This window comes from Triplophysa dalaica, chromosome 17, assembly GCF_015846415.1.
Source record: "Triplophysa dalaica isolate WHDGS20190420 chromosome 17, ASM1584641v1, whole genome shotgun sequence".
Classification (NCBI taxonomy): Eukaryota; Metazoa; Chordata; class Actinopteri; order Cypriniformes; family Nemacheilidae; genus Triplophysa; species Triplophysa dalaica.
The window spans coordinates 6999668-7013260 of NC_079558.1; the positions used below are offsets into that span (position 1 = coordinate 6999668).

General features: G+C 37.5%; 1 protein-coding gene across 2 annotated transcripts in view; it reads right to left on the bottom strand.

Moving 5' to 3' along the window:
* Positions 1 to 680: 680 nt before the first annotated feature.
* Positions 681 to 13593, bottom strand: part of prkcea (protein kinase C, epsilon a) — a 55141-nt gene continuing 42228 nt past the window's right edge. For both annotated transcript variants that reach the window (XM_056771222.1, XM_056771221.1), the window contains exons 12-15: positions 7298 to 7436; positions 6974 to 7162; positions 5153 to 5299; positions 681 to 2951 (exon numbers count right to left, since the gene is read on the bottom strand). In XM_056771222.1, the coding sequence (XP_056627200.1) occupies positions 2805 to 2951; positions 5153 to 5299; positions 6974 to 7162; positions 7298 to 7436 (622 nt within the window). In that variant the 3' untranslated portion in view covers positions 681 to 2804. The remainder of the gene's footprint in view (positions 2952 to 5152; positions 5300 to 6973; positions 7163 to 7297; positions 7437 to 13593) is intronic.

The window sequence follows — 13593 nt, forward strand, 5'->3', positions numbered from 1 at the left end:
TGATTGGTTCGCTTCACGTTCGCGCCTGCCTCCCCTCGGCGCGCGCTAGGGACCTCCGGTTTCATGACGCGAGCGCGCTTCAAGGTCTGTGCGCGTTTTAACATCTTTTAAGACTAGAAGTATGATGTCAAACAAACATCGCAGAACCCACCTTAACCGACCGAGAGCGAGCCAAATTAGTGAAAGTGGAAAGACGGATGCGCGAATAAACATCAGGGTTGAATATTAATCTTTAAACGTGGAGGACCAAACACAACAGATCATTGGCTATGGGTAAATATTACAATTGTAATTCTTGTCCATAATTGGATTGGAAATAACCTCAAACCAGGCAGGTTCCCATTTCATAAAACATATCAGAAACTTAATCCGACTACTTTAACTGTTTAAATAAATGTGGATAGAAAGATCCCCGCAAACATAATAATTATGAAAAGCTAGTTGCATGCATGCATGTGCAGATGATGGAAACAAAATCTCAAATTCCATTTGTACACTTTTGGTAAGAGCTGTTGCTGAGTTGGTGACAAAACCAAAGTTTGCTTCTGCACATCTTTTCCATTTAGAGCTTTTCTTTGAATGACCGTTGAAGTAGCTTCACTTTCTCCCCACAGTTGTCTATGCAATTTGAAAAATGTCTCCGAATGGGTGCTGTTGTGTGCATGTAAGATATTAAACATATCGACTAACATGTTAGTTTTCATACATATTGGGGTTTAATAGGTTAAACAAAACATTCACATCCTTTAGATGACAGTACATTTGGCACATAGTAAAATGCTTACAATGAGATAACGCTAATGCATCCAGGAACAAAATACCTCTGTGCACATAAAGCTTCACCTTACAGAAACTAAAAGTCCAATACCAGATTTATATAATACAGCACTATCATACATATGAAACATTTATGTACTTTAATACTGTATGCGCAAATATTCAATATTCAGCCAGAGAATTTGCACTTAATTTAAGAGGTAATTCTTTGTTTTGTTTCTTTACTTTGACTTTAAAGACAGACCATGGATGTTTTCTATTTATCAAGTTCATTCCTTTGCAAATAAAAAGGAAACAAAAGGGTGGTGCTGAGACTGCTACAGGTAGACGCCTGCGGGAGAAAAGGCTTCATAGCAACATGCTAGCTACTGTGATCAACCCACAGACACAGATAAAAAAGCAACAAAACAGTACAACGTTGAACAAAACGAAATAAGATTTTAGACAGCAATAAACTTCAAATTCAGGCAAGGAAAAAAACTTTTTTTTCAAACAAACACAAGTTCTTCGAATTGCCACTCAAAGTCATCACATTCCAGAAGGTTTTTAATTAGTTCGCCTGAAATGTACCCTTTTCTCATAGTTTACCTCTTCTTTAGAGTCTTTCACATTTTACACATGGATTGTTAAACGAAAGGGAATTTACAAGAAGAAATACCATGATTCAATAAACAAATCTGAATATTAAATGAACTATGGAGGTCTGAAATAAAGACACTGAGAAATGACCTACTGACACAGGCATATAGCGACATGTATATTGAATAAATTAACAGCTCACACATTGTTCCACAACATTCCACAGCTTATGTACTTCAGCAAACTATGTACATGAGAGTGGCATAGAGAGATGTAACCATGAACAGAGACAGCATGAGAGAGAGAGAAAGCCTTTGGTGAAGCTTAAACCTATCTTCACTCTTTAAAACTAGCAGGTATATCAGCCCACATGGGAGAAACTTTTAACAAAAACATCACGAAAATAAAGAAATATGGGGAAAATGTGTTTAGGGTATTGCACATAGATGTCAAAAACATAGACTGATGCTACTCAATAACACCACAATTTGCAACCATGCAACAATTGCCTACACTAAAAAGCTTTCACGGGCTTTGGAGCGAATACTTTGTACACGTTCTGTACAAAAAAGATTCATGAGCCAAGGGTGCTGGTCTGATCTCTATAACTACACCTTCTTCTGCATAGCGGCGAGTACGACACACGCACACACATACGCACGCTGCAATTTTTACACGATCAAGCGCCAAAAGAAAAGCCATTGCGAAACAGCATTAAAACAACAAGAACTGTAGAGCTTCGGGAGGGCAAGACCTCCGACTCTCATTCATGCAGACACATGCACACGTACACATACATGTCATGCACACACACCTACTCAGGCCAACAGAACACTTCATTACACAACCCATATACAGCAGGTTATCATTCCTAATGGACCTTCATAACACTGTGATGGAATATTTATCTATGCATATATGTACTACAAACGGATTTGTATGTTTTATAAAATTGCTCCCAAAATGTCACCTGAATACACAAAAAGGCATTTGACTGCATAGCACAACATGTCTCTTTGTCACATATGCAGTGTATATTCTTCCCCAAGGGCACATCCTCTGAAACTTCATTTCCATCAGGGAGTATGACATCCGACTGGTCTCCAACCGGTAGTACAATCATCTTCATCGTCAATTTGGTTTAAGGTAGTGCTCCCGACCCTTCCTTCTGGGGTTCTGGAGAACATTCTTTTTTGATTGGTTTGCAATAACACTCAGCCATGTTATGGTAGAGGCCTGGCACGTGATCCGATGTAATGAGATTATGCAGTACAAATTTTGGGATACAGAGAAAAATACAGGACGAAAACAGCAGTAAAGGTGAACAGAACTCTAGGCCTTCTTCTCTGTGTAAGTGTGTTAGTGTATTGCATGACGATGTGGGTTTCTGAGTGTCTGTGGGTATAATTGACGTGTTGGAATTGAACCGAATGATGCCAGGTTTGGATTTAAGACAAAGCCTCCTCTCCGAAATAGGAGAAGCCCTTGAATTCATCCTGGTTGATTTGTTTGATGATGGCGTCGTCCACCGGCGTGAGTACGGGATCCTCGCGAGTGAAGTCCTGGTCAAAGTTATTTACGTCACGCTTGGTTTTCTGCAGCATGAAAGAGAGAAACATGTTTGTATTAGGGATGGAGGTCAACAAGTTTATCTAGGTTTATGTATGTGCATATGGGGTGTCACAATATACTGGTATTGACAACAACTGTGATTATAAAAACCATGTTTAACGACATTGTGTTAATATGGTGATGTCTTAAACTTTTCAACACCCATTTAAATGTTTTCCTTAATAGCCAGAATTGTTAAAAACTCGCTGCCTTCCTTTAGTTATGTTTTGAGCATGACATCGGGCAAAAAAATAAATGAAAGGAAACAATATTAAAGATGAAACTGGCTATAAGTATTATTTATTTTAAAAAAAACATTTGAATAAATATCGCAATAATATAAAAATCAAGAATTTGTTTGGCTACGTCAACCGTGTAGTTAAAATTGAGCTAGCATGTTTTAATAAGATGCTGATATGATGCACACTGTTTTTGCATGATGCTAGCATAATTTAAAATGATGCTAACATAATTATAACACGATTAACTTGTTAGTGCTAGTATGTTCTAGTATCATTTTTGACATGTTTGAACACTTAACTAATCGCTATAGCCGGTTTCAGCACAAAAAAAACGTATGTGGCCAAACCTAACTTCCGGTAGACCTTAACAAAGAATTAATAACTGATCAGTAGTTGTTATTAAATTTGATACAATTAATATACAATAAAATATTAATAGAAATACATATAAATTCAATATAAAATAATATTAGAGGGCTGGAGGGCAGCAAGTGATATTCTCCATAGGAATTCACTATCGCAAACTCAAAGTAACTGTGTCTAACCAGCTGAACAACGACCAGGTAAGTCCAAATTTCTGTCAAACCTCACTTGTAATAAACACTAGCTTCATTAAAAGAACGAGCCCTTATTAAATGGATTAAGTGAAAATTCTGGCGTTAGCGTTTCTTCCCCATAGAAGTCCATTATAAGGGAACAGCTCACCAAAACAACCAATACGGAAAATCAAAATAAATACTGTACATCTGTTTTTCACTGATATCCACCATAAACAAGATAACAGAACAGTTTTACGTTTTCAGTTTGTTGCTGCCTTGAGTCATGTGGTATATTTAAAATGGACTTCTATGAAGATCAAGCTTAACGAATATCCTTATCCCTGGAATAAGTGCTTGTTCTTTTAACATTAGCTAGCTAGTGTTTATTACAATTAAGGTTTAATAGAAATTATTTTTATTGCTCCACAATAAAAACATCTTTCATGGTCATGATTTGAACAATCAAAAACGACGCAAAACATAGGTATTTTGTGTTTGTTCTAGTGAATTCCTGGAGAAAATCACTTGCTGCCCTCCATGGCAGTTCGCGCATCATGCGCAAACAACCTATTACTAGCCACTAGCCAGACTGATAACCAAACACAAACCGGAAGTTAATTTCGGGCCATGCATGTGCGTCTGATGAAACCGTCTATTAGCATGCAACAATGGATATTTACTGAAGTCCTGTTTGCTAACATGAGTCGAAAGAACCAAATCATGTCTCTATGATACTCCGTTTTGTTGCTAGCCAAACAGCCTAGCAGCTACCAATGATGATCAAATATAACAGCGTGGTGAGATTTTGAGTTCTCTTCATTTACTTGAAATATTCGCCCAAAATACCATCGCAATCACGGTGAAAACCTGAAATCTGCCTAATTGTATAAAAAAAACAGGTTACATGCATGGCTTTACATTTCAACTGTCTCTCAAGTTCTGTTCTGAGAAACAGGAGAGGCTTCAGTTAAGTACCACAGGTGCGTATCTAAAAATGTAGAGAGTTGGTTGGTAACCCACAGTGGTGACAGGACACCAGCTCGAAGTTACTCAGAGGGCAAGAGAGGAAGCGGTGGCCACATTTTCTCTTAACCTCTCTGTGACCTTTGCATCTAAAGTGCACCCATACGTGTACATGTACACACACACACACACAACACCCTCAGCTCTCCCCCGTCATGGGAAAGCAGAAGTTGAGAAGTACCGTTGTGGCATTCGACTTTCAGTCTAGACCGCAAACGCTAAACTCAGAAGAACATGACAGATAAAGTGTCTGAGAGTACGAACGTGTGCTGTTTATGTGTGTTTTGGTGGCAAAAGTGTGTGAACTGGGTTACTGCTATGTGTGTTTTCGTAAAATGTACATGTGACTGTGTGTCTTGGTTTCTGTGTGTGTACGCTTACAATGCGAGGTTTAAACGGAGGTTTGATCTTCCTCTGCTCCAGCAGGACCCAGTCGATCTCTCTGAAGAAGGGGTGGATTTTGATGGCTTCCTCTAGCCCCTGGGACACCACACAGCCAAGACGCTTACTTGGGCTCTTTGTCATGAACTGAAAAAAGGGAAAATATTTTGTAATATTCATCATAATTTAGAAGTATGAACAATCTTAGAAGAGGCTGTAAGTGATTTTTTAGGTGCCCTGGCCCCTGAGGAATCACACCTATGTGGGCACTCCCGACAGCCAAGCCCTTTTTTAAGCCAATCAAATTGTCAGCCAATCAGAAATGCACTTTGACTGTCAAATCATTTTGTGATGGAAAAGGAGTGGCTTAAGTGAAGGGGCGGTTCAGTTCAAGTGTCAAATCTGTGGAAACCAGGGGCAGCGTTTGCATATTGCAGAGTATGGCAGTTGCCATACCCTAGCATTCAGACAAAACAGTGGAAACAAAGTATTGTAAAAACATTAATTGATCATCAACCGCTTCAAAGGTGCAGTGGGTAAGACACCTGACCAGTAGTTTTTGACACTATCGCGTTGCAGGTTCGAATCCACCTTTAACTTGTCTTCATTTTCGCATCACATTTTAGATCATACAGGCATTTATTTTCAACAAAATGAGGAAACTATTTAAAAATGGCTTAACAGATGTTTAATAATAAAGTGTGTGGCAAGTCCTAGGGAGGTCTTTATTATCAACATTTGCCAATAAATTGGCAATTGTCATTTTTATTTTAACAGTCACATAACAATCTCCTCTGCCAAAGCCAGATGTATAAATATTGCAAGATGAATAAGATTTGTAACATTATCTGTGAATAATAGAAAAATTTACTCCATGTGCCGGTGTTGCGCGGTCACAGTTTATTGCACTAAATATTTGTGCGTCTTTTGGATTAACGTTACCTTAGTTTTCATTTGGATAAACTTGTCACAGATTTTGCATTGCTTCAACCTCCCCGCTACTTATGTAATAAACTGGACTGCGACAAGGTATGACATGTTTTATATTTAATTCTGTTTGCTTTAAAAATAATTTTGGCCTATATTTTAGACTCGTTTCCGATTAACGTTGTCGTCGGTGGTTGTTATGACACCACCGGTTGGTTGGTTTGAAGCGATTGTCACACACAGTATAAATGGCAGATGGTTTAGTAGATATTTTGTTGGAGTCGCCCTTAAAACTATATGAGAGTAGGGTTTGTTATCTGTAAGTCTTTGTCCGTGTTTGTGCATTCATTTAGTTTTGTGGATTCTTGAACACGTTTTGTTTAGATATGATTTGGTATAATTAATAGTTCCGTTACTTTGGAATGTCGTTGTGGTATGACCAAAGGAAATTTTGCCATACCTTAGGTTTGGTGAAACGCCACCACTGATGGAAACCACTTACAGCATTGTTAATACGCGAAAAGTAGTACGTTCGAGGGTCTTTTATGAATTTTAATGCACAAAACTTAAACATTACTGGCAAAAGTCACAATATATCCGTTTAATGCTAAATAAACATGTGCAAAATGAGTATTCTTGTAAATCAGAGTTAAATATACCAGAAAAAAAGGATGGAAGAAGGATGGGTAACAGGTAAAGGAGAAAATGAACAGAGGAAGGTTGGAGAAGTCAAAGGGAATGTCTAGCCGGGCGCATGACCATACAGTGGAGCTCAATACAGCACTGCAGGAAGAAAGAACATTATAAACAGAAGCGAATAAAAGGACAAATGGGTCAACCACAAACCACGCAAATAGAAAAATCAAGTCGACAAAAAAGAATCGAGTCACTTACGGCTTTCAGAATGCTGACTGCTTCTTTACTGAGCCAAACGGGATAAAGCACGTCATCGTGTAAGATGGACTCAAACAGGTCATCTTCATTGTCGGCTTCAAATGGGGGCTGACCGGCCATCATCTCGTACATGAGTACACCCAGAGCCCACCAATCCACCGACGGCCCGTACTCTAACTCCTGCAGGATCTGGAAGAAAAGAAAGTGGGAATCTTTGTCGAGATAATGTCTAATAAGTTCATAATATTTAACATGAAAAAACTGTGCATGGTTGGTATCGTTAGTACAGTATGATATTCTGTATCATGTACAGGTGGGTTGTACCTCAGGGGCGATGTAGTCAGGAGTCCCACAGAAGGTGGTGGTTGTGAGCCCGTTCAATATGCCCTCTTTGCACATGCCGAAGTCAGCGAGTTTACAGTGTCCCTCAGCATCTAACAGAATGTTATCCAGTTTCAGGTCTCTACAGTGACAAGAAAATAAAAAAGAACCAAAATTGGCCATTTTTCACATATTGGTGAATGATATTTGGTGTGCTAACTTAATGATTTACTAAAACAGTTTATGCGGTTTCAAACAGTGGTGTGAATTGGGGCCGTCACGCCTGTGACAGTAAGCTGACAACTGATCTACACGGCCTTGACGGGGCCGTTATCTAGACCTTTACACCAATAACACACAACACCGATTCTTGAACAACTCAACCTGTTCTCTGTAAGCTTTGGATTTGTGAGTGCTCTGGGCTGAACATTTGTGTAGATGAAAACAGCAGCAGTTTAAGAGGGGCTTTGCTTCACAATAAGTTTGTTGACATGCAGAGCATTAAGCCTTCAGTCAGTTACTGGACAGCTTGACCTTCCCAGATCGCATGTTGATTGTTTTGACACAAAAAAATACTGGGTTATTTTCAACCCAGCGTTGTTTTGAAAAAGGATGAACCTAGCCATTGGGTTAAATATTTGACACAACAATGGGTTAAAACAACACATCATTTTGGTTTGAAACAACCCAACATAAATAAATGTATTACACAACGGTTGGGTTTGTCCCTTTTTGACCTAACACTGGGCTGAAAATAACCCATCTTTTTTAAGTGTAGAGGTATGAAAAATAGATGTTTACATGAACACAATCACAGATATTAATGTGGTTTATATGGGTCTATGTGTTTAAAAGAAGGTAAGCAACGGCAACAATAGACACAATGCTAGATATTTCTCTCGCTGTGTTTGAAGAGGCCTTACCCAACAGACCACCCAGAATTTTCAGATCTCATTTGAACGCACTCCCCTCCCCTTCCTAAAATCTTTCCTTTCCATATTTTATGCAATGTATTCATAATTTCATAACCAACAAACACACATAGTAAAAAAAGCAGTTTTAGAGTAATACAAATCTCATCTAATTTTGTATAATGAGATTTACGATCTACAGACATTATGATAGTAAGAATTTTGGGATTTAACTGTAATAATGACATCATAAGATCCACCTCTACAAAGTTCCACCTATACCTTAGTCATTCATACCAATGCACAAGCTTATCGCTCATTCAAAATCTGTCCTTATAAGTCTGCGAATGGGTTAACAATCGTCAAGCAGTTGAAAAAAAAACCCTGAACATGAGGATAACATCTGATTTGCTGTCACTAGAGTGGCTGCAGAGACTTGCCAAAGAGCAGATATCTTGTTTTGCACAGCGGGATGTTTGTGCACAGTGCTGTTGAGTTCAAAGACAGCACACGGAGAGACAATTAAGAATTTATCATGCCATTTTAAAGGTTAAAGGATGAGACCCCAATATGTGTCAGCCAGGACACAAGAGGAATCTGGCCGAGGGCACTCAGTGGCCGGACCTTTTAAACACGTTGAAAAATGAAATGTGCTTAGTGGGGTCAACACTTGTTCATACCAGAAATACCAGCAGTCAAAAAATTCAAAATCAAAAAATGTCAGTCAAAAATTTTGTTTAGGACATCTCTATGGTTCAGATGATCAAATTGCCTCATTTCAAGCATTAGGGATAGATTATAAATAATCAAACAGATTATTTTAACATATTCAGTACACTGTTGTCTTCATATGCAAACTTCCTGTGCTTGTGTGTTGCGCAGGTACACCTCGACAAACTGTCTGGAACCTGTAACTGGCAGGAATGTTCAGAGGAGCTAATCTGATTGTTACGCATGATAAATCATGTTTTCTGAGTGTGTCAGAGCAAAATAAAAGACAAGCACTAAAAAGAGAGAGGACAACTCAAAGGCGTACTTCACTTTAAAATAAGAGGTCATTGAGTTTCCATAGTATTTTCAACTCCTACTATGGAAAGTCAATGGGGGGTTGTTTAATGTGAACTACACATTCAATGGAGGTTGAGTTTGATAACTGGTGTGCTCAGGTCAGTCTCTCGAGTGAAGCGCTTTGCTGAGCCTCTGTCCACAAAAACAAGGAAAACAACTGATAATGCACTGAAAAATACACTGTAAGTGGATTTGGGTAAAAGCCTGTGCCAAATTAATAAATGTAATGAACAAAACACAGGTTGCAAATTGTGTAGCAGTAATTATTAAAAGTGTAAGTTATCACAGCGGTGGTTATTTGCCCCTTTAAAGAAATCTTAAAAGTCATTAGTCATTTTGGACATACTTTGGTCTTTGTCAGGACATTAAGAAAAAAACATTTTTTTTTAAATACAGAGTATGACAGACTTCATCTCTCAATTTATACAAGTAAGAAACACATTTACTTCGTGCAAGCAAATGTTTAAATGTTTTTCCTTTCACATAAAGAAATAGTTCACTCGAAATTGTAAAATGTGACATTGCTTAATAACCCTCATGTCATTCAAAACCTGTATATGACTCTTCTTCTGTGATACACAAAAGAAGATATTTTGAGAAATGTTTCAGTGGTTTTGTGTCCATAAAATGGTTGTTTGGTTACCGACATTCTTTAAAATATCTTCTTTTGAGTTCTGCAGAACAAAAAAAAGTCATACAGGTTTGAAATGACATGAAGATGAGTAAACGATGAAAGATTTTCATGTGTGGGTGAACTGTCCCTTTAATTATATTTGTAGCAAGATACTTAGACCTTTGAGCAAAATGATAATACAGAAAATATTTATAATGCAATGGAAAAGCAATTGTCACAATTCCAATTATTCCACATTTTTTTGTTCAACTGAAGAAAAGAAGCCTAAAAATGTTCATGTCATTTTCATTTTGTGTGAACTGCTTCTTAATTTCCCAGTCCTTTTATCCCCCTGCTTTCCGTGATCATCTAAATGAGGTCATCAAGGTAGACTAAACTGATATAGAATGCTGAAATCTCTTCAAATGTATCGCATTTGCCATGAGATCCTCTTAGTAAATAAGCCATAGATCACTGCTTTATCTGTATATCACACACCTGAAAAGCTCTGGCATGTGTCTAAGGAATGTGAACATGTTGTTCAAAGCCTTGCTCGTGTGCTCCACCTGGTTCAGATGCAGATTATACCCTGTGCCATCAGAGCAACTTGGTCAGTGACATGCAATGCCTCCAGGCTCCTATCATGCTCTACAACATATCATTTTTAATGACAGAGGTAGGAAGGGTCAGGGGGGTATGAGAATCATAATTATTCACCTTGTAAAATAAAAAAGCTAACACAGTGATAGCCAAAGGTGCCATGGCAGGTGGGAAATCTGATGGTCTGCGTCTATCGGTGTGTGTTATATTGAGGAATACAGAAGCTGGGGTGTGGTTCATTACTACACCTTTTACGCTATCTATTTACATACTTCTTTAGATAAGAACACCACTCTTGTAAAACCTTTCAATCATATTGTATTATAGGCAAAGTGATTCTGTTTCTAATGCTATTCCTGACAAAATCACATGACTAAAGATCCTGTGGGGGTTGGTGGGCAAAAAGGGAATGACATGAGCATGCACACATTATGAGTGTTATGCTATCAAAACGTACAATTAATTTAAATCTAATAAAAGTATGCAATAAAATTTCCTTTTAATTCATGAAAAATATCAAAAAAGCCTCTCAAACATTTTTTATCTTTAGATATCTGTAAACCTTATTTCAAATTTAGTCTACAATGTCTGAATGTTTTGCAAAAGTGAAATAAATATGGTTAAAATAAACCTAACCAGAATGTTTGGAAAAATATCAATTCAGCGCAAAACGAAAAATTTTGATGGTATGAAAAAATGTATGCATTAACTGTATGTATTACATGGATATTCGCTACAGTCAATTTAAACCTTACATTTTTCCCTCACTGTTTTATTTCTTCCATAAATGTATTTACTCAGAAGTTCTCTGTGTTTTTGAACGTGTGTCCATGGTGCGTGAAGTCCAGGGCAAAGGAGGACAAGTTAGCCAAACAGGTTTGGTCTTTGATGGTTGATTGGCAAACAAATGTCAGCACTTCATTGCTGGCATAAGTCAAGAGAAGATCCTTTTGTGAGGTACTGTTCCGAAAAAAGGGCGGGACCCGGGTTTATGTAACTGTTCCATTTATGTCAGTGACCATGGAAGGTATTGTCAAGTGATCCGTACAGATTAACTCATTTTTAGACAGAACCAAAAATACTGTATCTTTCATCTCCTGCAAAGTAAGAGCTGAATTAAAGTGGACTGTGTTAAACTTCTTTTGCGTCTATTCTGCTCACAGGTCTACAAGGTCACAAAATCTTAAGACTGCTTTTTTATTCTCACCATTCCCAATTTAACCTATTCCAAGTTCTTTCTGAATGGCATCTTATTCCCATATCTCTGCGTTATTTTTCTGGCGCAATATTCACGCAGTAAACAGAACTGCATTTACAAGCATTAGCTGTGTGTTGTATCTATTGATGTTGCATCAGTTATTAATTTAATGTTGATGAAATTATGGATAATTAATTTACAACTGGGCATGCAGTATAGTCATATAGCTCAGTTTTCAAGAGGCAATTCAGATGCTTGGATCACAATGCTGAAATGATGATGAACAGTGAAATATACTAGTTCACAGTACTTTGCTGAATCCTCCACAAGCCGGCACAAAAAAACAAACCTGCACGCTTGAGAACTGGGCTGTAAAAACTGTGCTTAGCCGATTTACATAATTTCTTTAGTAAACCAGATGCTAAAACAATACAGACAGAGCATGCAAATAAACAGCACTTTCAAAACATGTAGTCTCATCTCTTCAACTTTCGAGTTCCGGGGCCTTCGATGTCACTGAAACGAATCAAAACTGACAATTTCTCAGCACACTTAAATATAACCTGCACACATCCCCTATATAGACGGATCTTTGAGTGTGGTTTCCCCACAGAAAACACGTACACACGGTGGCACCTTGCATGGACACCCGCACACAAACACATGCACGTGTACACACATAATTAGGCCCTATTGAAACCCTTTCCTGTATTCCTTTTGTGTGTGGAGTGATTTTTCCATTCAGTCCCTCATCACTTTAAGATGAAGCTCTGACACTGATCGACCCATGACAAAATTAAATCTCAGTTTAACACTCACAAACAGAGAGAAAGGAATCAGAGTTGTATTAGACGGACCATGCTTCCATACGTCCAGGTCAAGTTCTGACCTACACAAACCAAACATATATATTCTCCTTTTAATCTTTCTCTACCCTCTTCCCAAGAAGAGGAAAAACACAGTTCTTTGACCAAACACGTCCAAAAGAGTAGAATAGTAGTAGTAAATAGTAGTAAATAATCTACGATAATAGTTACACATATTCCAACAAACAGGTTACAAAACATCGCTGTTGGACTGAAACCTTGTTTCTCCATTTTTCATGATTTAAATTTTACTATTGGTCACCCTTCATGTTTGTCTGTGGGTTTTGCTTAACCAATAAAATGAATTAATGAGAGCTTTTTAATGAGAGCTTTTTATCAACTTTGAGAAAACAAGCGTTTAATTATTAAAAGTGTTTTCTCATTTTCTGCAAAATGGCAGTTTTGGAGATACAAGCTTTCAGTCATGACAAGGCTTCATGCTACAGTAACTGACAGGCAAATCTAATGTTTGGTATTTTCTATTCACTTAGTTATTTGTAGTGTGAATAAAAACAGAAATGGATTTTTACAAAGCAGATCCAAACTACCTTGGTATTCGGATTGAAATGTGATAAAAAGTTGTGCTTTAGTCTAAATGGTCAGATTTTTAGTCATTTGGACGCAATGTTTGTGTTACATTATATACAATATGTAGTAGCTTCTACCAATAACACATCATATGCAATGAAAAATGTGCTGTAAATGGATATTTGACATAAATACTGGCATTCGTAAACTTTCTCAATTCACATAACAGACAGATCTCGGCACAGATCTGTAAATCTGACATTGTAAATGTCTATTGTAAATGGCTATGTAAAACAAATCCACACATTTACACAGAATAAAATATCAATACATAAATCTGAATAATCTTTCTTTTTAGTAACTATTACTAACCAAAGACAAAGCCTGGAACAGACTACACAATTTGGAAAGCTCACTACTATTAATGTACCTTTATAAAAAAATGTAATGAGATTAATCAATATTTCAACATCAGGACAGTGATTAGGTTAGTATTCTGACGTAATAACCTAGAG